This window comes from Dermacentor silvarum, chromosome 11 (assembly GCF_013339745.2).
Source record: "Dermacentor silvarum isolate Dsil-2018 chromosome 11, BIME_Dsil_1.4, whole genome shotgun sequence".
Classification (NCBI taxonomy): Eukaryota; Metazoa; Arthropoda; class Arachnida; order Ixodida; family Ixodidae; genus Dermacentor; species Dermacentor silvarum.
Genome location: NC_051164.1, coordinates 53,749,681 through 53,775,282, shown reverse-complemented (window position 1 = coordinate 53,775,282; position 25,602 = coordinate 53,749,681). Strand labels below are relative to the sequence as shown.

At 47.8% G+C, this 25,602-nt stretch overlaps 3 protein-coding genes across 3 annotated transcripts in view; 2 read left to right on the top strand and 1 right to left on the bottom strand.

The window, feature by feature from the left end:
* Positions 1–4,404: 4,404 nt before the first annotated feature.
* On the bottom strand, positions 4,405–6,102 carry LOC119432588 (probable ATP-dependent RNA helicase DDX5). The gene has a single exon (XM_037699751.2). It carries the CDS (start codon positions 6,097–6,099, stop codon positions 4,957–4,959), a length of 1,143 nt encoding a protein of 380 aa, XP_037555679.1. The 5' UTR covers positions 6,100–6,102; the 3' UTR covers positions 4,405–4,956.
* Positions 6,103–10,496: 4,394 nt separating this feature from the next.
* Positions 10,497–12,011, top strand: LOC119432587 (probable ATP-dependent RNA helicase DDX5). The gene has a single exon (XM_037699750.2). It carries the CDS (start codon positions 10,497–10,499, stop codon positions 11,742–11,744), a length of 1,248 nt encoding a protein of 415 aa, XP_037555678.1. The 3' UTR covers positions 11,745–12,011.
* Positions 12,012–14,024: 2,013 nt separating this feature from the next.
* Positions 14,025–25,602, top strand: part of LOC119432586 (5'-3' exoribonuclease 2 homolog) — a 38,739-nt gene continuing 27,161 nt past the window's right edge. Inside the window, exons 1-6 of the mRNA XM_037699749.2 lie at positions 14,025–14,085; positions 15,349–15,468; positions 16,507–16,586; positions 17,497–17,624; positions 18,904–19,015; positions 23,887–24,051. Coding sequence (XP_037555677.2) covers positions 14,025–14,085; positions 15,349–15,468; positions 16,507–16,586; positions 17,497–17,624; positions 18,904–19,015; positions 23,887–24,051 — 666 coding nt within the window. The remainder of the gene's footprint in view (positions 14,086–15,348; positions 15,469–16,506; positions 16,587–17,496; positions 17,625–18,903; positions 19,016–23,886; positions 24,052–25,602) is intronic.

The following is a 25,602-nucleotide window of genomic DNA, read 5'->3' as shown; positions in this document are numbered from 1 at the left end:
TGCTTCGGAGGGGTGTCTAACAGGAAACCGAGGCCTTAAAAAGGACGATGCCATGCGCTTGGTACGCGCGTTCGTCGTGTCGCGGGTTACCTACTCCGCCCCGTATCTCCAGCTGACGAAGGCAAATAGGGACACCCTAAACAAGATGCTTTGTAAGGCAACGAAGCAAGCACTGGGTATGCCCATATACTCGTCCACGCAAAGACTGCTAGACATGGGCGCCCACAACACGGTGGAGGAGCTCATCGAAGCTCAACTCTCTAATCAGAGAATCCGGCTCAGTCACACGGAACACGGACGAGCCGTCCTACGCAAGATAGGATGGCAGATCGAGCCAGTACCCCTCAAGGCGGCCCTTCCGGAAGACTGGAAGACGACCATTCACACCAAACCTCTTCCTCGGAACATGACGCCAGGCAAGGACGACGAGAGGCGCACCGCGCGGGCTAAAGCCATGGCCCGGAAGCTGGAAGAGAACCCCAGGGTCCTCTACGCGGACGCCTCGCTCCGAAAACACAGTGACCGAGCAGCGGTGGTGGTTACCTCAAAAGACAGGCTGATCGTCAGCGCGTCCCTGAAGACAACAGACCCCGCAGTTGCCGAAGAAGCGGCCGTGGCCCTCGCACTCACACGACCGAGCGTGGACACCGTGGTCACCGAATCAAAGACAGCCTACGGAAGCTTCCGCAGGGGGGTAATCTCCTCCGCGGCCCGAGCCATTCTATCCAAGTGCAAGCCTCCGGGAAGAGCCATAGAGCTCGTGTGGGTCCCGGCTCACTCGCAGGTAGCAGGCAACACCATCGCCGACTACCATGCCGAGAAATGTCAATCCGGGCAGAGCACCAGCCGGAAGAGCTACCGCACCCGGTTACCAGCTTTCGGGACATTACCCGGATGTACCGAGAGGAAAGGTGCAAACTGCCAGAACCGCACCCCAAACTCACCAGGCAACAACAGACCATCCTGCGTCGAGCGCAGGCGGGATCACTTGCGCATCCCGTACTGATGAACCGCATGTACCCCGCGGAACATGATACGCTCTGTCCTTTTTGCAAAAGGGAAAAGGGCACCCTGCCGCACATCTTGGCCGAGTGCACAGAACTCAAGACCCCCCCCTCCTCCCATTCCCGCCAACACCCCCAATCCCCAACCCCTTGAGCGATGGGAGACCTTGTTAACCAGCCCCGCCCTACCGATTCAGCTCGCGCTGACGGACAGGGGCCAGGAGCTGCTGGGAACATATGGGTCCCGTAACTAGGGAACCACCCCGTCTGGTGCCTGTGGGCACCACCAATATATTTTGGGCCTAATAAATGTTTATTCATCATCATCCAGTTGTTATAGCAACCGGCGGTTCGCGGGAAATCCGAAATGATTGAGTGACGCACGAAAGTGGGTCACCGGGGAGAGGGCATGCGCGCGTTCCTTGTCGGCGCACGCTCTCGCCTGCGTTCTAACTGAAGTTGCGTCGTTCCACCGATAGGTATCCGCTGCCGTCACCGCCCCGATAGACGCGCGCCCTTGCTACTTTATATGGTCGATCGCGTCTAGCAAGCAAGCCGAGAAGTGTCCCCACCTAAAGAGTATATATCTTACACCGTGCACATGAGTTTAAATTAATAGCGTATAAAGCTTTAGGTCGCCTTATAATAGAATATGGGTCAATTGTTTGGGATCCGTACACTCGAGGAAACATAAAAAAGCTAGAATTTGTTCAAAAGAAAGCGGTTAGGTTTGTATATCGTTCATATAGTTGGTGCACTTCTGCGAGTTCTGTGCTAAAAAAAGCAAGGTCCAGATTGATTACAAAAGCGGCGCCAACGTGACCGATTAAAGTACATGCACTTACTTTTCCATGATAATCTTTTTATAAACAAACACCTATACATAGAGCCAGTGTCCAGATGAACCATCCGATCACGCCATAATAAAAAAATAAAGGAACATTCATGGCCTACTGAAAGATTCGCAAATTATTTCTTTCCGAAGACAATTCACGAATGGAAGCAGCCAGCATTCCATTTCATAATTATGGGGTTTTACGTGCCGAAACAACGATTTGGTTATGAGGCACGCCGTAGTGGGGGACTCCCGAATAATTTCGACCACCTGGGGTTCTTCAACGTGCCCCTAAATCTAGGTACGCGGGTGTTTTCGCATTTCGCCCCCATCGAAATGCGGCCGCCGTGGCCGGGATTCGATCCCGCGACCTCGTGCTCAGCAGCCCAACACCACAGCCACTGAGCAAACGGCGGGTATACATACATTTGCACAAGCACTTCAGTTGTGATCATTTTTGCAATCAGTTGCAATCGTGACTCTTTAAAGCGCTGTGCGTGTGCTTTACTATTCTTTATTGCACAGAGCGTTGAACAGGCGTTCTTCGTGAGTATATTTCCTAACATATTGTCGGTTTGTGTAACACGCTTGTTGCGTCTTCATTTCTTTTATGCGTGAACACTTTGTTCTGTTTTTTTTTATGCCACCCACTCCTGTTTACAGCCGCATCTGGCAGATATTAAAGTACCGTATACATAAAAAAAAACAAATCAATAAAATAAATGTTTCCGCTTATTTTGCCCTGAGGTTGTTTTCGTATACAAGAACTATTGCTCCCATTAAATGTTTATTCATGCCTGGTGGTCTTATAAACTCCACTATTCCACTCGCTAAAATGGAATTTGATTATATTTTTCCAAGCAATGCTGACCATTTGCCCTATCAATACCTGAGTGGTGTTTTGGAAGAGCATCTTACACACCTATATATACAAAGACCGTGATAGCGATTGACGCTTCCGTCTGCGAAGAGAAGGCAGTTGGGGGCATTGTATCGACATGCCCGGCGAATTGGTATTTTTCCATTCGACTACCTGGCTTCATGCCTATCTTTCAGGCTGAATTATTGGCAATTGCTATAGCTTTACGCAAATCACCATCATCGCTGTCATCAGCCGTAATTACAGCGAAGCTTCCTATGGCTAGGATCCCGGGATTTATCCGTGGCGTAACGTCGACTCATCTATGGCTCATACCCACAAATGCAATGGCTCATACCCCCGTAAGGCACAGGCTACAAGCACTCAGCTAATTTAAGCGAACAGTGCATACATTCCCTATAATCAGGCATACAACATAAAGTTCAGCATACATTTTAATAAAGGTCAAGCTCAAAACAAGCATCCGAACTACATAATTGATAAGGGGCTCCTGCGCCTACGTGCAATGCGAAGCACTATAGCACTTCCCGGATACGTTTTTCCGGTAAAGATTACTGTTTCGCAATCTGCCGCAGCGATGTTGGCAGCTTGACTGTATAGCATACGAAGCAGGAAGTGACGTAAGTACACTTTCGTACGTAACTGGAGAACCTGCGTAGCAACCTGTTTGTGTTGTGACACTGCTATGGGAAGGCCACATATAATTAGGACTCGTGAAGAGCAGCATGCATATGATGCTCGGAGAATTTCTCCGCGCATCACTCTCTGGTCCACTCTTTGTAGGTGCGCGAAGTATCGGCGCAAGCGAAATCACGGGCTGTCGAAAAGTCTTAGGCTTTTAGGCTTAAACACCTCTACCACCAATAACCTCACCAAATCATCGTTGTCAACGTCTGAGTTCCCGCATCTCAGTTTTCTTTGGAACAGCAAATGATGATCCACTAGATAACTTGAAGTACAGGTTACGAGACTACGATTCCCAGTCCCATACTGAACTTTTGCCTTGTCTGTCTATATCACCTTTGTGTCCTTTATGCCTTTGGAATAACCGTACAGGGTTATAACCGCAGGACCGTCTGTAGAGGCCTCTGCAACTTGCTGCGCGAGACAAAAATAATTGCATGCTAAAATTGTTCGTTTTACTTCTTGTGCCCAGAGAACATTTATTGCAATGTTTTGAATTTTGAGCCTCGATATCAGTAGCACTAGACAATTTTAATTCCCATATTAAATATAGCTGTTTCATTTGGCCTTATTTTGCTCAAGAAGAACGATAAACGCAGCCTTTTCATCGCCCTATTCATGGCCGATTTCACAGAGTGGGTTGCTCCAGTTCACAAAGGAACAAAAACAAGAATGATTATCTTCACCATCAAACGAATTCGCAGTAACTAGGTGTAATTGTTCATTCTTCTGTGGCCGCTAAAATGGCTTTGTATACATGAAAAGTGGATGGGATTTCGTGGAATCAAAGCAAGGAGCAGACAATATTTGAAGACAACCGTAGGGTCATTTCAGCGATTGCAGAAATATTTAATTTCGATATTACTGAAAGCAGATACATGTGATTGTGTGGGTGTTTTCTTTACCGCGTTCACCAAGTATACTAAAATGCTATGATAAGTTATTTTCTGGGAAAACTCCAACCCTCTTTGGCATAGATGGTTAACTTAAATTTGGTTAATTTATTTTGTGCCCAATATTTCAATAATTCCAAATAATAAACTAATTAAAATCAGCAGACTTAAGCTTATATACGGTTATATATGTTCTGCATGGCTTAGAGTTAACTAAGCAGAATGCTGCCTTTTGCATTAGTTAAGCAGAGGCAGGCAATTTTAAGAGCATTCTTAAGGGCTCCGAGCTCTTTTTAAGGTCCGCCGTCACGCTGAGCACATCGCCGCCCCGCCGGTGTTAACCTCTTCATGGTTTGGAACGACCTTTTTTTTTGCAATTTTGTAGAGTTCTGGCTCAACCGGATGATTAGCGTCCTCCAGAATTGCGATCAGGTTCGTGGCGTGCAGCTGCTGGGTCGGAAGGACGAAGGTGTGCACCACGCCTGGTTCACCTGAGCGTGCCACGTGGCTCGACCTGCGCGCGTAGACCTCCGAGCAGTCCGGGCAGTCGTAGTTGACGACCACGCACAGGTTGTCGAAGACCAAGTCCTGCGCAACCTTGCCCGTCGTCACGAGCACGCTTGACGAACCTATCCTGAACATGGAAACGACCCAGTCGCGCTACTCTTTCGTCTTCTTTCCGTGAAGGCCGATGGCAGACCATCCCCGGAGTCGCAGCTTCCAGGCAATCTCGTCGGCCTTCCTCCCCGTGTCAGTGAACACAACGGCTTTCTTTGACTTCTCCTTGAGGACCTCGTCCAAGAGCTCGGCGAGTTTCCCATCCTTCTCTTCCTCCTGGCACACGTCGACGGTCATTTCCACGCCGTTTTGAGCGGGTAGCTGCACCGTACCGAACTTGACTTCGACGTAGTCGTCAAGCAGATCCTCGACAAACGGCTTGAGCTCGCTTTGCCAGGATGTGACCCACATTATCGTCTGGTGGTCCGGCCGGCAGAGCTCGGTAATTTTGAGGACGTGGGGCTTGAAACCCATTGCCAGCATTCGGTCTACCTCGTCCAGCACGAGGTACGTGCAGCGGCGCAGGTTCACCTTGCCTTCCTCGAGGAACTCGATGAGGCGTCGAGGCGTGGCCACGCAGATGTGGCAGCCCTTCCTCAGCTCGTCGTACTGATCTTCTTTGGGCTCCCCGTTCGAGGCGCACACACTGCGCACTCCGGCGCGCTCACCGAGCTCTGAGCACACGAGGTGAATCTGCTTGGCCAGCTCTCGTGTCGGAGCCAACACGACGGCGATGGGTCCGTCAGCGTGTTGCAGGGGCGGCTGCCGGCTGACGTGGATGACTGCCGGCAGGACGTAGGCGAGCGTCTTGTGCGATCCCGTCTCCGCGATGCCCAGAAAGTTCCTGCACGTGAGTGCGATGGGCCAGCAGTGTGCCTCGATGCACGTGGGCGAAGTGCAGTCGCGTCGCGCCTCGATGCTCTGGACGATGAAGTCGGGGAAGTTGGACTCTTCGAAGGCGAGGATGGGCTTCGGCACGTCGCTCAGTTTCACCGAAATCCCGTTGGCCCTTCTGTATGCGGCCACTTCGGCCGACGACCGGTTGGTCGTGGCTGGGTGTTCCTCGTACAGCTTCTTCTCGAACGGCTGCAGCTGGATGTTCATCCTGTCAAGTTTGCGAAGCAACCACCCAAACTTGCTTTCCCAGTAGTATTCGGCCCCGTTCCGTCTCCTGCGAATCTTGTTGTAGCGGTAGTCCCCTTTTTCTTTGTCGAAACTTGGCATTAGATCCCAGATGATAGGCATTTCGTTCCTGGCTTCGACAGAACGTCCTCCGCGCTTTCGGGAGAGCCGAACGGGGTTGTTTGTGTCGTCGGCGGCAGCTCCCGACGCCGGTTGTTGGAGCTTTGTTGTTGATGATGATAATGACGCCATATATTGTGGCGCATATCCACTTGGACAGGCCAGGAATTAGGCGGCGCTGGCAAAATGCATGAGAAGATGCCTTGAACGCTCATTAAACGAAATTCGGAAAGCTTAAAAAAAAGTGGGACTGAAGTCTGACGCAGAAGAAATGTCGCGTGTGTTGCAAATGAAAAGGAAGAAAGGGATCTTCGAAAATAGAGATATTGAGAGGAAAAAAATAATAATTTAAGCTATTAGGTCAATACAATGACTGATTAAGAAAAATTGAAGTTGTAGTACGTTGGCATTTTTTTTTTTCGCTGCAACATAAATGAAAAATTCCTTAGTATGATTGAATTCACCAAACCGTCATCAATAAACTTAAAATTTCTAACATTGATGTGAATCCGCAAGAAATACCTCAAGAACTTCAACGGCAGAGTTGATTAACTACATCAAACAGTCATCTACACAATTCTCAAGTATCGATTTTGGTGACAGAGGCCCAGCAAAAGAGACCCGACAGTGATTGCGTGTGGGGAAAACCTAATTGAAGAAGCGAGAAAATAACGGAAAGGAAAAAGCTGCCTATAATTGTGGGCCCCTTTGTCCAGAGCTGAAGCAGCGCGGGCTGCTCACTGGGTCTAATTTAGAAGAAGTATTTGCCCCTCCGGAGGTTGAGGCGCAAAAAACACTTCATGCCATCCACAAACTTCATGCCATCCGTGATCGTTCTGCGCTTATTGACTGCATTTTTTTAGATTTTTCGAAAGCATTTGACAAAGTACGTCATAAACTGCTTCTCTACAAAGTACGCCAGCTTAACATAGGCTCTAAACTGCTCTATTGGCTAGAAACCTGGGTACTAACCGTACCCAGTTTTTGTCTACAAATAATGTAAATTCAGGGAACACTGCTGTTCGATCTGGGGTTCCTCAAGGGACGGTACTAGGCCCTTTACTCTTTCTTATTTATATTAATGACTTACCTTCATGTGTTTCCTCGTACATTAAACACTTTAGCGATGTTTGTGTTGTCTATCGAGAAATAACCTGCGCTGATGATACTAAAATTCTTCAATCCGACCTTGATGCTATTAACATATTGTGCAACATATGGTTGAAGGAACTGAACACAACAAAATGCAAACATATGCGCATACCTAGAACGTCATTTGTTTCGTCAATTTACCACATCATTAATACTTCTTTGGAGACTGTGTCCTCATACAAATACCTGGGCATTCACATTACATCAAACTTCTCTTGGACTGACCACATTTCTTATATAGTGAGCAACGCTAATAGAATTTTGGGGTAACTCCGTCGTAACTTCGCACAACTACCTTCATCCATATAATTAGTCATGTACAAAACGCTCATTCGCCCGGAACTATAATATGCTGCCTCCGTCTGGGATCCAAGCCACGAAAACCTAATTCGGTCACTATAAATGGTTAAAAATAGGTTTACGCGTTTCATTCTTTCTGACTACAACAGAACAACAAGCATATCTTCCATGAAATTAAGACTTCACCTATCATCCCTTGCATCCCGTCGTAAGTTAATTCGTTTGAGCTTGTTTCACTCCATGTCTCATCATCCTCAGCTCCGCAATGAGCTTATGTTGCCTCCTCAGTACGTTTCATATCGCTTACTATCACGCACAATAAGTTCGAATCCCTCTTTGCAGAACTGACACTTTTTTTTCAATCATTACTACCACGGACACCAGAAGAGTGGAATTATCTTCCTCCGAATGTAATCTTCACCATCAAAATCACCACCTGTTCAAGAACTCGGTAGCTAACATTGTGTAGCTAGGATTTGATGTGTTTTATTGTTCTTTGTGTCTTTTTTTTGTCATATACTATATCTATATATTCTTTCACATGTAACCCGCACCCCTCTATAATGCCTTAGGTCCTGAAGGTATGTTAAATAAATAAATAAATAAATGAATAAGTAAGTAAATAAAAAGATAAAAAATAAATAAAATATAAACAATTCTTTCTTATTCTATGTCTTTTTCGCCATTAACCTTCCGCTGTAGGTCCACTTCGCCCGTCAGTCGCACCAAGTCAGAAAACTGCGAAAGCTAGTCCCATCAACGTGATGTGTGCGCCCTGAAGATGCACTAATTCAAATGACTTTTTTTTTCTTCTGAATAGCCGGATGCTACCCCGTTTCGAAATAAAGAAACGATGGCTCTCCGCAGATCGCTCGGGCACTGGCTACTCGGAGCTGCCGGGGAGAACGGATTTTTAGGCGTATATAATAGAAACTTTGGAGTTGCAGTATGACACTGTCGAGCCCTTTCGGCACGTATACGACATCGCTCTGCCAAATCATCGCTGAGGATCCGTTTTCAGTGCATTTTTAACCTTATGTTGCACGTCGCCGGGATTTTCGACCAGCCATCGCAAGCTAAGCAAGGGGAAGCGGACCAATCCCAGATGCCGCCACAGCCATTCTTATAACCGGTTATCTACTTTCACTGCGCTAGCTCAAACCCACGGACACCCTCTCCCCTTATGCCCCTACCCTCTCCCCTTATGCGCGCTCCACGAGTCTTGTGAGACAATTACACAAGAAATACCGGCCTAGGTAGCAATGCGATTTGTCTTCAAAGCTACCAAAAATAATCAACTATAACAAGGAGAGCCTTTGATTAGGCTGTTCGAATAACGCTGCGGGTCACCGCCCGATGCTTTCGCCGGCGGTTACGTAAAGTTAACGTCAGGAGATTGGAATGAAATTTATGTTATACGGCCCCAGGAGGAAGCAGACGACGATGAAAACAGGCGTAGATGACGAAGGACGAAGAAATTGATTAACAAATTTCTTAGTGGTGTGCGAATAACAGTTTTTCAGACCAGATGAAATAGTGCCATAAAACAAACTGAATCGACTGCGAATCGAATAGAGCAAGAAGCGAATTGAATCAAATCACGAATATTTTTCGAAAAATCTTGCGAATAGTGATCAGCCTTCTCAGGATTACTGTCAAATAATTTTCGCATCCTCATAGTCAAACAAAGTTTATGTCACTGTACTGCACATTATAAAACATGCATTTAAAAGCACCAATTTATTAGCGAATTTTATTAGGGATAGTTCGGCAGTTTGCGGACACCGGGATTTTCTGGAGCCAATGCGGTCTTTCAGTGTCAGTCAAAGTTTAGAGAGGTCGTCTGCGTGGCCAATTACTATCTTTTTTATACTTTCGTGACCAAAACAGAAATACGTGCCGTCTGATTTGAGTGACGGCAAAACATGAAAAAATAAATTCTTCTAAATTCGGAATGCAAGCGGCACAGGTGCCACTGTTTTATCATGTACATGGAAGTGAAACGCATTCGTTAAAAAAAAATTCTTCGGTTTCACGTGCCAAAACCAGAAAACCACCGTAGTAGGGTATTGCACATTCATTTTGACTACACGGGGTTCTTTAAACGCGCTTCATCATTAAGTACACGTCTTTGGATTTTGCCCGCATCGAAATGTGGCCTCGAGTTTACCAGAGCTACACCATAGCCACTCAGCTATCGCGGCGAGCCGTATTTGTATTTCATCCAGGACACAGGTGTTGCATCTATAAATAGTACTAGAAAATATCCACTTCGGAGGGCCACTTGTAAACAACATTTTGTTACCGGGAATCGTGTTTGGCGAGAAAAGTCTGGCTGTCTGAGGAACGGAGAGCATCATCATCATTATAATAATGATGATGTCATCATCATTGTCAACTTCCTGTGGCGGTGGTCATGACAAATGACGAAAAATGAAGGGGTGAGCTGCACGGGTACCGGCTGCGCCGCGTTAAAGTGTAAATTGTTGCCGTCATTGAGAAGAGATTGCTTAAATGTTCAGCATGTCGAACGCGTCGAGTGCAGCTGCTGATGCATTAAGAAGGACCTAGCTGACGCTTTCCAGCAGTAGCAGCTCAACATGGCGTACAGCGGCAAAAGAGATTTTCCATCGTTCATAGTGGAGATGCCATACGGATTCGATCTCTCCGGTGAGCCAAACGCTGCCCCGAGGAATGGACCGCACGAAGGGCGTCGGGCTCCTGTCGCATTCATAGTGGAGCCAGCGGTGGACTTGGGAAATCGTACGACGTGGTCGATGAGGCCGACTGACGTTAAAGCGATGTTGGCGATAGGATTCGTAGGGCCGAACGCTTCCCGGAGCAGCCCAGTGAGTCATAACCTGTGCATGCCAAACTGGACGAAGGTTCACTTGCCGACTTACGAGAAAGATTTCTACCGCGAACACTTCAGGACGGCCCTGCGATCGATGGAAGAAGTGGATGCCTACCGGAAGGCCAACGATATCATTGTTGCAGGACGCGGTGTACCTAAGCCCATCCTTCAGACAGACGAAGCCGGATTTCCTGAACTCATTACGAGGATCATCGAAACACGCCACCCTGGCTCGTCACCGACCCCATTGCAAGCTCAGTGCTGGCCCGTAGCGCTAAGCGGCAGAGACCTCGTGGCTGTAGATTACGGCGCATCGGAAGGCAAGTCACTGGCCTACCTCGTTCCGGCCATCATCCACATTCAGCACCAGCCGGCCATGCAGCGTGGTGGTGGACCCATTGTTCTAGTGGTTACAGCGACGCGGGAGGTGGCCCAGCAGGTTCAGATCGTCACCCGCGAGCTTATCGACGGGACAGGGATCCGAACGATGCACCTCGTCTCCGGCGAACCAAAGACACCGCAGTTGAAGCAGCTCGAGGAAGGTGCTGAGATTTGCATCGCGACGCCAGGTCGCCTCGTAGCCTTCATGGAGGAGTGCAAGGTGAATCTGCTCTGCTGTACGTACCTGGTGCTGGACGAAGCGGACCGCATGTTGGAAATGGGCTTCGATAGGGAGCTTCGCACCATTGCGGGCAACATCCGACCAGACCGTCAGACACTCGTGTGGCTGGCATCCCGAGCGAGAAAGGCGCACCAACTAGTCCAAGCATTATCGAAGGACTGCGTCACCGTCAGTGTCGGGATGGCTACCAAGGACAACCAAAACCAACGAGTAGAACATATAGTTGTGGTATGCGAGAAGGCCGAGAAGGAAGACAAGCTCATCGCCCTCTTCGAGGACATCCTCCACGATGAGAGCGACAGGGTCATCGTCTTTGTCGAGATGAAGCAAACGGTGGAAGACCTCGTGTCCAGCGTGCGCCTCCATGGCTGGCCCGCCGTGGGCATCCACGGAAGGAAGACGGAACAAGAACGCGAGTGGGCGCTCAACGCCTTTCGTTTTGGCAAGGCGCCAATCTTGTTGGCGACCGACGTGACCGGAAGAGCTCTGGACGCGGCCAACGTGCGCTATGTAGTCAGCTACGACTACCCGATCAACCCTGACGAATACCCGCGTCGCTTCAAGCACGCGGATCGGCCGGACGGGACGGGTAGAGCGTACACGTTCGTGACACCCGATAACTGCGCCCGGGCCACGGAGCTGATGTGGTTTCTCCGAGAGGCCCAGCAGGTGATACCCGCAGACCTGCGTAAGGTCGCGAATAAGCTAGCGCGAAAGTAGGCTGCGGATGACGGCACTCCTTGACGTCGCCGTGCGGCTAGGAGCTTCTGGAAACCACCGGTGGAATCGCTACTTGCCATCGACAATGTCTGATCCACCGTAGTGAAAGTGAAACAGGGCTTCATGCATTTTGAACCTGCCTACACTCGCTGTTGCTTGACCCTTGCATGGAATCCTGCATGGAATAAAACAGCATGCCACGAACAAGCAATAACAGGCTTTCTTTGTTTCTTTAGAAACAGCAGAACAATAAAGTCCAGACGTGCAGCTTCCGTGCGCGCCATGTCGGCCGCTTGGACATAACGGTCGTTATAAAACATCTGCTATGCAATCTCTTCTTTGGTGTTCCTGATGTTGATGATTGCATGCTATTGGCACAAGGGCATGTAAGGCCAAAGAGCGCCAGGACAGGTGTCTTGGTTTAGCACAAGTGTGAGTTCAAAACTACGATTTCAAATATACATTGCACTACGGAGCCAGCTGTGGAAGAAGACGACGACGACGATCGCGCGAGCAAGTGGCACGAGCGCGTTGGCGCGGTTGCGCCGAGGGGTGCCAGCGACCTGTGGAAGACGACGACGACGCTGGAGCCATTGTGATCATGATAGTTTTTGTTCGCGGACAAAGGACATGCCCTTGCCGATATGCTTTATTACAGCTTCGCTTCTGTAATAAAGCATATTGGAAATCTGGGCTTTGTTCGGCAACAAAGAGAAACAAATTGACGATGGTGCTGTGTGCGTATCCAAGCTCCACGCATATGCTAATGCATGTGCCTGAGTAATTGTGGGTTCTTCCTATCAACTGCTGCGTCTCCGTCGGGCTTTTGGGCAGCCCCGCACTCAACGACCAAACCCTGGCCGTCCAGAGTGCCCGCGATCGGGCCGTCAAGTTCGGCTTGCTGGTCCCTACGTGGGACTAGCCGGGTGGCGCGGGGTGTCCCCTGCGTCTTCTCTGGACCTCAATAAAGTTATTTCACACACTCACTCACCAGCTGACTTGTTGCCTATGCATATGAATGGTGGACCCTGGTTGCTGCTGAATCCTCGATGCCAGAAATGCAATTTTCTTTGGTAAAAGAAGATTAGCAAGCTAGATTTTCGGCGATTTTAACCATGATCAGATTTTAACCACACATTTCAGATTTTAACCACACATGATCAATATATCCGGAAAAAATTGTGCATCTCGACATTTTGTCTTCCTGTGCTTCGAGCACTGTTTGCGCGGATCTAGGCTCTTACTCTTACTTCGCAGCAGTGCGCCTACAATGGCGAGGTCACTCGCGGCCTTTCTAGGGTCCAGCAGTCCGTTGTGGCTCGTAGAAAAGAAGGGTTGAAAGATTCGTTTTCCTGCACTACATTGTGGTGTTGTCATTATGTGTTACTGCACTAAAGCTGACTGATAGGGGCCTAGATTCCTTCGTAGTTTTGTTCCCACCAAACTTTCCTCTCCAACATGTGCAAGTTTCGGCCAGTCTCTACCAATGAATATATTCTGGCCAAGTTCTCGTCCCTAGCAAAGCTCCGAAACGGCGAGCTGCTTCTGAAACCTTAGCGATTTAAACCGACCGTTCAGGCTTCAATGCGTAGTACATTCAATCCCATAATATCTACCGGTTTACTTGTCAGTCTTCGATTTTGGGGGCTTGCTGCGAGTAGAAAGAGAAGTCGCTCGCCGTGAGTTTGAACGTGTGATTCAACTCGGCATTATACGCCATTTCCTCCACTCATTGGCCCGTGCCCCACCATATGGTATCGAAGCAGGACAGCGGAGACTGACATCCTTGCGATGATTACGTCGTTGAATGCCGTCACTACTACCGATCAGTATCACCTTCCTTACTTACATGGCCTCGGCGCTTGTTTCGCAGGAACCAATATCGTAAGGTAAGCGTAAGGTATTGGATGTCCTGGGTGTGGAGGATATGCCACCCGGCCTTTGTTTGCGAGAGCCGCTCGTAGGGTGCAATGCGCTGGACCTCATTAACTCATCAGAGCTATTATGTAGGCTCAGTTCTGTTAGCTTCATATTCGCCGTCGATTGAGGGACGTGCAGGGCATGCTTGTGTGCCTTCTATATAATGATATTGAGTGTCAACTGCAATGGAATTTCACTTGTGCTAAACTGCCTATAAATGCTTAGCTAGTACTAAATATCAATGTAAGCTTGGCAAAGCCACGGGGCTGCTAATTGTCTAATTTTTCTCATTAGCCACCTTTAGATAGCGCCTAAACAGACGACGCGTGTCCCTGGTGGAAAAGCGGTAGCGATTCGGAAATGGCGAACGTTGGAGAATCGCGCAAGACTGCTGGTCTCTCAGTTGCGCCTAGGCCCCCAGGCGCGTCGCACGCTCAACAGGCGCAAGTTGATGGGCCATCTTTCCGGGCGTGCTTTCTCGTGGAGGACGTGATTTGAGCTGTTGCAAGAACGCCGACGCGTTGCGTGGACATCCGGTTCTCGAACACGTACTCGAACACCAGCGATGGCCGTGCAGCACGCAACGCTGAGTACAGGAAGGCCTAACACATCTTTCCTGTCCCAGCGTAGAGAGCCCAAGCATGCAGCGGGGCGCAGGAGGCTAGTGCGACGTGGAGCAGCCAATGAGCTCAAAGCAATTAAACTGCAGTTGGCGAAGCTGCACAAGTTACATTGCAACAGCACAGTCACTTAACCTTGTAAGATCTGCTTGGCAAACGTTTTCTCGGGATGACTATATACGTACTATAAGCCGCGATGGCCCACGAAAGCCAAGGGTAAGGTGTATTCGGGGGTGATATTGTCACGTAGTAGTGACAATATCTCGTTCATCTCATCTCGTTCGTCTCGAGCGATCATTTCCGGTTGTGCATCATCTTTGAGTCATTTCGCGCGTCTCTACATCGGACGCGTCGAAGTAGACGAACGAAAGCCTTTTTTGACGCAGCGCTCGAAACGCAGTCAGCAGGAACCTCGTGCGGGATTTGTCACAAAGAAGAACGCGACGGCGGTTCTTCCAGTAACGGCGCACATAACAGCAATTAGATATGGAAAATATTCAACTGGTAGAGATATCATTGAATCAGTAGCAACGTGGACAGAATTCGAGCGCCTAAAATTTCTGTGCAAAATCCAGTGGTGTCCACCAAGACAAGCGGAAGTAGGGATCACCCGATTTCGCTGTCGGGTCCCCCTTTACATCTACATTTACACAGTCAGACGTTATCGCCTCTGCGTCCATTCTGCCAAGAAACAGAATCTCTAGATCACTATTTTTTGTTATGTCGCGGATACAATTTATTAAGAAATAGACTTCTAGAAATTCCGCTTGCTAAATTAGGGTTATTCTTATCATCAGAAATAATACTATCTTTCGGTGCGTCAGTTCTGGGTTTTAGACGAAGGGACGTGTTTGACGCCGTTTGCGTGTTTTTGAATGTTCTTTTTTGTTTGTTTGTTTTACCATCGAATGTATAATACTTCAAAACATTAAGTAAAAGTTTGAGCACATAATTCTTGGCCAATGCCTCAGTGTGGGTGTGAGCCATAGTATGAGGTCATCATCATCATCATCATTGTGATATACTGGCCTAATGAAATCTCTTATTTTTTTTCTCTGCTCCAGGTTATCCTGGTGTCGTTATTGGTGCTCACGGCAGAGTCCGGGAAGCCACGTCTCCACACTGGTGCCCTTTGGGAGCGGCTCCCTTCGCTGACCTCAAGCGACAACAACGCGGACGGTTGCGTGAGTCTTTTGGGTGTTTTCTTCTTGGTCTCACTTTAGTTTCCGCGTGTCTTCACCCAGTTACGCCGCATCCCCCCCCCCCCCCCCCCCCCTTCATTCCACTGCTGCTACAACGTCTGACGCAAGTCCCACTTTCCTGATGCACAACGCTGCGTTCGAAGCAGCGTCAGTGCGTCAATCGAGCTCGTCAGCGGCAACAAACTTCGCCGTCAGGCCAGGCCGCCAGCCGAGTGATGCCTCGCATCCGACAAAACGGGTCTCAACGCCGCCTTTTGCCGCCTTGCCCAACGCCTCCTCACTTCTTATAAACTCGAGGGGTGCGATTACACGTGATGAGGAAACCGAGTGTTACCATGGTCGCGCTAATTATGACGCCAATGGTCATCCCACGTGGCCGTGGTCCTGCAGGCAAGGCATGTGGTGAATGACGCTGTGCTGTGTCGCTCGGAACTATAATCCTTTTAAACGTATAAGTTTTGCTTGGGAACCGCAATTTTTCGTGTCTAATAAGCATTATTGCGGGGGGATCCCGAAGGTAGTTCGGTCTAACAAAGCGGTGGAAAAAGAAAACATACGATGGTACGCCAGCACCATGCGGTACGGTGGTACGGAACCGGTGGCACCATGCTGTACCGCACAGCGGCACCAAGGGAGATAGTACGGAGGTAAGGGGAGCATCCCCGCATTCTTACCTCGTCACAGCTAGCGGTCAGGGGAGCCGGTCGTTGAGAAGCTGTGGTCGCAGACGCGAGTGACGTTGCAGCCTGCAGGCATGGCATCTCTTTGGGGCTCTAGATAGGCATGACCGGAAACCATTGGCGTTAGACAGCGCCCAGTGGAATGATTAGATAACGTGGGTTTTAGGTTTTCAGTCAGTTCATCTCATCACAGTGACATAGCAGCTCAGCAGGAGCGCTAGTGTGCTGATAGTGGGCGTGCGCACAACGCTTATGCCAGATTTATAATGCAGGTGGTACCACAGTAGGGTGGTACTTTAGCAAGACAACTTAAAAGTGCTTTTTTTTCTTGGTTTTTCAGGTACGAAGATGGAGAGAGGATTATTGAAGTGGGTGACCACACGTTACCCGTCCATCATCACAACCATCGCTGAGGAAAAGGTGAGCCGAGCTCAGCGACCATCAAGCTTGGGAACAAAACGACAAGTGTTCCATAAGGCGGAGAGCGTACTATCGCGCGCAGTATGAAATACAACATGCGACCGCTTTGCCGCACGCTTTCGCGTTGTAGCTTATACTGAGCGCGATAGTACATCCGAGGGGATAAATGTGTAGAGCAAATATCTTTTTAGACGCACACCTGAATGTGAACGAAGGCACTGTGGTGTTTGTAATTGATTTGGGAGGCCGTAGTAGATTTCACGCTCCGTGTCTAAAAGAATTTAGCTTTTCCTTGGAAGCGATGGTCTGTTTACTTATGCTCACGGGTGTGCGTTCCGTGTACATTTTATAATGTGGATCAGACAAAATATTGTATATGTAAGGTTTTTGAGACAGAAATTGAGTGAGATCTGCGCAACTCTTGCCAGTCTACATGTCGTGGCCGGCAGCTGTGAAGCCACAAGCATGCTGCCGCAATGGGGCCATGACAGATCACGACTTTATGACAACTGTCAGCACAATGACCGGATAAGTAAATCAAAATGGCGTCGATGGTCGATGGCAAAAACTACGACAGTGAGTACGCAACTGGCCGCAGGATGTCGATGTAGACTGAAGACGCAACTACGTCTTGACGAATATCGCGTGACGCAAGAACGTAATGGGCGCAGCACCATGTAGAAGGAAAAGAAACACTATGCTAGAAAGTGCTTAGAATACTAGAAGACGCGGTTTGTGCCGAGTGCGCCTATGACACAAGTTTGATGAAAAAAGAAAGCGCTGCAAACATTGGCATTGACTGTAATTTTATACCGTTGCGAGGTGAACTGCAGAACAGCTTTATTTTGAAAACAGTCCTAAGATTTCTAAAATCTTGCAAGTCATGCTCTTCTGTCTAACTGTTTTACAGCCCTGTGTCGATGGCAGAAAAGACGATCCAGGCGATAACAACAATCCAAGCCAAACTTCGACAAACTTCGACAACCTGTTTCTTGACCTAGGATACATTTTACGCACGTGCACTAATCCAGATCATAAGTGAGTTCCAGTGGTCCTCTTCACTTTGGCGTGCTCTTATCGTTATGGAAAATTTGGCTTAAGTACGTCGTCTTCACGACGTAACGTGTACCACGCATGCCAAACGGGAAAAATGAGTAGTAGCTTCAGCATGCTGTGCCCGAAGTGGCGGGATCAAATCCCGGCCGCGGGGGCCCCATTTCAATGCAAGCAAAATGCAAGAACGCCCATGTTGTCTGCATTGGGTGCACGTTATGGAAACCGAGATGGTCAAAATTAATGCGGAGTCCCCCTCACTACGGCGTGCCTTATAATCATGTGGGGGTGTTGGCACGTAAAAGCCCAGAATTAAAAAGAAGACATATTGGAACTTTGGCATACTACAGAAACACCTCTACACGGCCTGTACTCAGTACAGAGGTCATACGAAGCGTAACCTGCATGCATTTGACAAAGACATTTCTTGTGCCGCTAACCTTGACACAAAGAATTACCACATTGAGGACTGGCCGTAACGACAGCGTTTAAGGTAGAAAAATTAAGTTTTAATGTAAATGACTAGTAATAAGAACCACGAGCTAGGTTTATTTAAAGTATGAAGCAATGATTGCGTGTAGGCCGAAGAAGACAGACCGACGAATGGTACTCGGAAGAACTGAAAATGAGCGAAAGCATTGTGTCAAATTAAGTCAGTGCAACGCAGCCATGATAAGTACGTGTTTCGTCCAAAAACAACAACAGGGCAGTCCAAACACAACAAGGAATTGTTGTGAATGAGAAGACAAGCAGAGATGAACGTAGAAGGAGTGTCTTATGCCAAACTAGCTTGACCTTTCTTCGATTTAGTGCCATTCAAGCATTGTCTTTCGCTGGACGAACTTATCCGCGATTAGAATTGGTGATTTCATCAATCTCTTTCGAAAGAGTTTGTCATTCCATGCGCTAAAAAATGTTTATGTGAGAACTTACTTTCTAATTTGCAACTCGTATTGCTATGATTTCTCTTCAATTTCATGGAGATAAGTTCTCTTGAAGTGAAATCGGTCAAGGGGAAGTGACGTCGAAGAGACTTCATGTTGGCGCCAAAAGATGGCACTGAACTTCAGACTCCGCTCCTGTGCACTCTGTTTGCAACGTCTGTCAGTGTCATATGCAATTTATCTCGGGCAGGAGCTGCTGAAATTTTGTTGGTTATTCGCACTAAAAAGAAAACAAAGGAGCCTAAATGAATTATCCGCATTGTTCTTTTCGTGGATGAGACGGCGTGAGACCAAGTGCATCTTTCCTGATCTTCGTGCAGGCCCGCTCCCAATAGTGAGAACCAAATAATGAAGGACATTTTTGACTACATTGACCGGGTATTCAAGATAGTTCGGCCAAGGCGACTACTGTACATGGCCCTGGATGGTGTGGTGAGTAAATGTGTCGCTGTCGCTGACGTGTCTACGGCATAAGTGCATGTCCTTGGAAGTTCGTAAACCCGTTTCGCGTTTAAATCGTCCTGCCTGACATCGACCAAGTTTCAGTCTGTTTTATTAACATAATCGCTTAAGTAGAAGAAGTGCTTTTGTATCCGTATGATTTCATCGTACATCTCTCGACTTGACAAAACTCAACGTGTAAAGTGTCACGCTGTTCTTGCGTTCTTGGAAAACGAAGCGTCGTCTCACTCTGTTAACCGGTACCGTATTTGTGCTCAAGGAAAGGGCGCTGAACGAAGGAAAACCTTCTCGGCATGTGTGGCAGAGATCGGGTCTCCCGTCTCTATCGCCGCTATACTAATATGCTGGCGCAATCTAATTACTAATAATATCGCTACTTCTGACTGCTACATTTACTACAGCTACCTCTGCTGACATCACCAGTACTACCAATAATACCAGTTCTGTTCATCACCACAGTCACAACTGTTCCCAGTGCGACGGTTACTTTTACTGCCACACTTGCAATTACTAGTAGATGTGTATATTAGTGGAAACACGCCAGGATGTGTTCTTGGTGGCGAGGTGATCTGCAAAAGGACGTGGTATGAAAATGATTCGAAATGAAAAATTTTCCGAATTCTTTCTCTACAAGTTGCTGTAACGGCTACGCGTGATACACCTTCACTAAGCGCAGCAAAAATGAGTGAACCTTAAAAAACCCCAGCCAGTATGTCTGAGACACTGCACTGTGGTTAACGCGCCTTTTATCCCTATTGTTGTGATCTGTTAGCCTCCCCTCTTGGCTTTGAATGCTACTCTGGCTAATTCTGCAGGAAAGCACCAGCGCCTTGTCAACATGAAGAAAAAAAAAAAGCTTCCATGTCTTCGGGGTAAACTAGAGCAACGGATGTGTTAGCATTGATGCCCTCCTATTATCCGATGTACAGGACTAGAAGCGAGAATAATTTTGTGGTGAACTTATATAGTAAGGGAGAGACAGGAAATGAAGTCAACTAATGCTGCTATGCGGGCTTGTTCGTACTGCATCATGGAGTACTATTGTAGCGCAAACAGACGCGAACGCAAGAAAGTACACGATTGACAGAGACACGGCGCTGACTTGTCCCAATATGTTTTATTTCAGGCCTTACTGCTACCCTCTGCCTTGAGCGTATTTCTTTCTTTCTATTGAATAAGTGATTACGTTAATGCAGGTGTTCGCTGATGCGCGAGGCAGAAGGCGTAATAAGGCATGGTACCCGAAAATAAATCATATTGTTGGAAGTTAGCGCCGCGCCTGTGTCTTTCGTGTGCCTTCTAGCGTCCGTGTCTGCATGCGGTACAATAGTACTCTAAGGCACGAAATTCGTAGGGACGACGCTAGGTGCTGATGTCATCTGAGTATTGTACGCCATTCCACCGCCACTGCTCCTGCTATTCTCCCAACAGTTTTCTCGCCCTCCGCGCACTGTCGCCAAGACAGACTCCGCCCGTCATGGTTAACTAACGCCAATTGTTTTCTCTCTCGCCAGAAACCACAGAGGAAGGAAAAAGTTAGGAGGGAGCATCGCGCAACGCGATTGAAGCCAAACGAGTCGGCCCAACACGTGATAGTCACGTCGTAACGCGCGGTAAATTTTAGGGCTATCGCTCTGCATGCAGTGCGGCTGCAAGGCAGCCGAACAAGTGCGCATTCATTAAAAAAAAAGCCACCGGGTACCAAATCTCGGCCAATCTCGATTCTTGCTCCATGATCTCGACCCGAGAGGTCACGTGTTGGGCCGACACTGAGCAAAGGGCTGGCGTCACGGATCCTTCGCTTGCCAAGGCTGGCTGCGTGACGTCATGCTCTCTCCTAACTTTTTCCTTGCTCCATGCCAGGAACCCATCTAACACCATACGTCTCCTCACGTGACTTTTACGCACTGCGTCACCTGGCATCCGCATCGCCTCCCGCGCTCCTTTCTTTGACTCCAACTTCGCACTGTATAACGTGACTCGTGACACCGCTCGTTTCCCGGGAGCACACTTGCTCATCCGCTGCTGATAACGCATGGATACCTTCAATTTCAGACCAGCCTTGCGATCAGACCAAAGCCAACATGTAAAAATACTTGAGCACAGCGTCAGACGCATAAGGCTCATAGCCTCAGTATTCCAACGTTGTCTAACATCTCTTCGTGGCCCATCGAAGCGATGACGCTTCACTGCTGCCCGCAGGGACTGGAGCCTTTAAGGCAAAGTTTTGTCTAAAATAGCTCTTAGGACCAGCGTCACAATCGGCTGCTCCATACCCTACGGGTTAGGTCGAGTGTCCCCATGACATGTGAAGCGGCTAGGAGCTACCGCTCGTCTTTCACGCGGTGAAGACTTTTGCAGGAAAGTTGTTAAGTTCAGTTCTGGAGGCGCTTTGTGCCACGGTGGGCGGCGGCGTGTAACGGCGTGGCCGTTATCAAACGTCAGTAATAATACAGACGGCAACGCAGCCTGCGTCGAGGGCCCGAATATTCTTCGAAGCGCAGTTATCAATGATGTAATAAACGATGTGCGTAAAGATGTGTTCGACTTACGCGCCAATGTTTATTAATGATTAGTCCAACGGATTTCTTAATATTTCCGTGTACGACCCATGTACCCATTTGCTATTTTTTTTAAATACGGCAGACCCATTTGTCCATGGCCTTCCGTAATTAATAATCTCCAGAAGCTTCATACTAGGTTTCAAGTACAGTGGCTAGAATTCCTTAGAAACATTGCTAACATTTTCATACATATGCACGATAATAACGGTACTAAAAACAGTACAGCCTGTAGAAACGTTATACAGGGTGTTCAAAATTAAGCCTTGCGGAATTTTTAGAAATCACTTGTGGCAGGTAGCATAATTCTTATCATTGACCTGGGTGATTCGATGAGGTGGACATTAGTAGCATGAAAAGTCGAAACACACATTCAACTAATCAACAAAAATGCACTAATTAACTTCTTAGTTTAATAATTTACGACACATGTTGCAATTTAAGATTTGTAGCCGGTGAGCTTGTCAGGCGTATCCACTTGGAATGAATCTCCAGAATTACACCAATTTGGACATCATCATCATCATAAGCCTATATTTATGCTCACTGCAGGACGAAGGCCTCTCCCTGTGATCTCTAATTACCGCTGTCTTGCGCTAACTGATTCCAACTTGCACCTGCAAATTTCCTAACCTCATCATCCCACCTGACTTTCTGCCGTCCTCGACTGCGCTTCCCTTCTCTTGGTATCCATTCTGTAACCATAATGGTCCACTGGTCATCTATCCTACGCATTACGTAGCCTGCCCAGCTCAATTTTTTCCTCTTAACGTCTACTAGAATATCGGCTATCCCCGTTTGCTCTCTGATCCACATCGCTCTCTTGCTGTCTCTTAACGTTAGGCCTAACATTTTCCATTTAATGGCGCTTTGTGCAGTCCTGAACTTGTTCTGGAGCTTCTTTGTTAACCTCCAAGTTTCTGCCCGGTAGAATGCAATGATTGTACACTTTTCTTTTCATCGACAGTGGTAAGCTCCCAGTCGGGATTTGGCAATGCCTGCCGTACGCCTTCCGAACCCAATTTTATTCTACTGTAAATTTCTTTCACATGATCAGGGTCTCCTGTGGTAGTTTGGAGATATGCGCCATCAAACTCACCGCAAGAATGCACTGTTATTCCAGTTACTTTACCAAAATGCTGTTTTATACATTGAAGCACAAAAGTAACTGGAACGCCTATGTTGTTGGTCCCACACTTTAGGAAGTAGTATCTCCAAACTGGTGTCATCCTGGAAATTCATTCCTGAATCGGATGAGTCTTGCAAACTCACCAGCTACACTTTGTATATTGCAATATGTGTCATATATTAATTAACTAAGAAGTTAATTAGTGAATCGTTATTGATTAGTTGAATGTGTGTTTCGATTTCATGTGCTACTAATGTCACCTCATCGAATAACCCAGCTCAATGATAAGAATTATGCTACCTGCCACAGCGATTTCTAAAAATTCCTGTAAAGCTTAATTTTGAACACCCTGCATATTGCTGTCAAGTTTGTTCTAATTCCTGATACAAATTTTCATTCTCCTCCAAAACAACAGCAGCAGCGCTGAATTAGAATGCTGCATTGTACGTATGATACAACAATATTGCTTGCGCTCCAGAGAGCCATCCGAATGTTTTTTTTTTCCTTTTTGATAAATTGAAACATAACATCAGGTTGATAAAGAGCTAATAAAAACCAGAATAAATTTCTGTACCTACATTAAATGCAAAAATGAAAAATAACCTGTTTGTTTACGAGCTTATTGGCATGTGCTTTCCCATGCTGTAAATACAATTTCCAAGAAAAAACTAAAAGTTTCTTATAAAGTTGGTACATTTTGTGTGTGTGTGTGCTTTTTTTTGTACACGGCCCATATTCCGGGTTAGTATATTAGAATATTTTGTCGTTCGGTAAAGGGTCAATGTTTTCTCTCAGACGCAACAAATTTCATTCAAATCGCTCCTTGCTGAAACTTCCTCTTCAGATTAAGGCAATCTCGGCACGTCTTGTAATGCATTGAACAGATAGCCTTGACCGTCTATCGCAGTAGCGGAACAGGAGCCAAAGTGAGAGCCAACGTAGTCAATTGCGGCAGAGAATTATGAGTTGGGTTGAGATTGCGAAATTACCACGCAAAGGGTAAAATTCACTGACGCAGGGCCGTGATAAGTGAATATCGCTTGAAAGGGGCCTTTACCGATCAGTAGTTCGGTAAATGGAGTGGCCATGATTGAACAGCTGTCGACGATGCTCGTGGCCCAAAACAGCGGCTCCGCTCACCGCCATCGCAGGCGCCCAGGGCCAGGATGAACGAGGAGCGCTCCAGGCGCTTCAAGGGCGCCCAGGAGTCCGAGCAACGGGCCACGAAGGAGGCCTCGCTGCGATCGGCGCTGGAGGAACGCGGCGAGCGGCTGCCTCCCGAGTGTCCGGACTTTGACGCCAACTGCATCATGCCGGTGAGCGGGTCGCAGAATATAGCGCCTCACCCTTTTCACAATCTCCCTCTCTCTCTGTCTCCCTCTCGGTCGCGTCATCAGGCTTTAACACGAAGCTTTAGCATGGGTTGGATTGCGATTTCCGTCATCGAAACACATGTAAAACGCATAAACGTTCTCGCGAGAACAACGCCGGGCCGATTTCAATCACGTTAGTTGCATTCGAGAACGTTAGATTCTCGCAACGGTCAAGCAGGGTATTTAATTAGGACCGAAGATGTTTTACGAAAAATGGCAAGTATCGGTGGGCTTAACAAAGAAACACAATCACCAAATTTACAAACGCTCGTTTACTTAGATTTAAGCATGCGTTAAAGAACCCGGGTGGTCAAATAACTAATCCACCGCTCTCCACAATGGTGTCCATCATTAGATTACTGTGCCGTTTCGATATGTTAAACCCAAAGGTAAAATAGTTAAGAAACTGGTGGTAACACCGTCCTAAAATTTCGCACTCGCTCTCCGGGATGTCTTGGATCCTGACAGCATCTACTCGAGTCGAGGTATTTGTTGTATTCTAAAACAAAACCATTCACACAGAAACGCCTCTGGGAGTTGTCTAAGCATGCGTAAATATTGGCACTTATCTCCGCGCAGCCCGGTGTCATTATCACTGTTGTGCAACTTGATCCAACCGGTATAAACGACAGCGCTGTGGCGACACGAACTGCTGCTGAGTTGAATTGATGACGCAAGCAAACTACTGCAGGTGGCGGCGCCAGGTGCACTGACGACGTTCCGATCATTATAACCCGTTATCGCTTTTAGTGCCTTATCCATCCGCGTCGAACCATTATCAACAGCGATCAAGTGGCGGTGGCTGCGTATGGTGGCTGCACGGGCCCTATCTCGCAAGCGATCTGCAATGGGGACAGAGTTCGCCGAGTGCTGATAGCTTCGCGTGCGCTGTGTTCTCGCCGCTTAGTTCGCGTTCAAGCGAGACGCGGGGGCCCCTATCTTGAAAGCCATCTGCGATGGGGAGAGTGCGTTAAGTGCTGATAGCTTCGTGTGCGCTGTATTCTGGCCGCTTAGTTGGCCTTGAAGCGAAAGGCTGCGCGAAGGTCACTTCGCTCGCTGCGGCATGCCCTATCTCGAAAGCGATTGTCTTACATGACGAACGGACGGAAAGACCGACGGTCTAACGGTTTTCCTCGTTTGGTAGGCATAGAAATCCTTGCCTATTTAAAAACCAAGGGTGAAATAAGCAAGTTTCGGTAACTCTCCGTGCACTGAAATGTGTTCACATGCCAGAAAATAAATTGAAGCTGTTCATTTTAGCACCGGCGTACTCGCTTTTGAGTTTCGGATGGAAACTTCACGTTGGAAAATTTGGCGTTCATTTTCACCGGTAGTGATTAACCGTATCTTAGGCGCCGTGGTGGCGTAGTGGCTTTGGTGTTAAGCTGCTAAGCCCGAAGTAGCGGGATCAAATCCCGGCCGCAGCTGTCGCATTTAGAAGGGGGCGAAATGCAGAAAATATCCGTGTACCGTCCATTGGGTGCACGTTAAGGA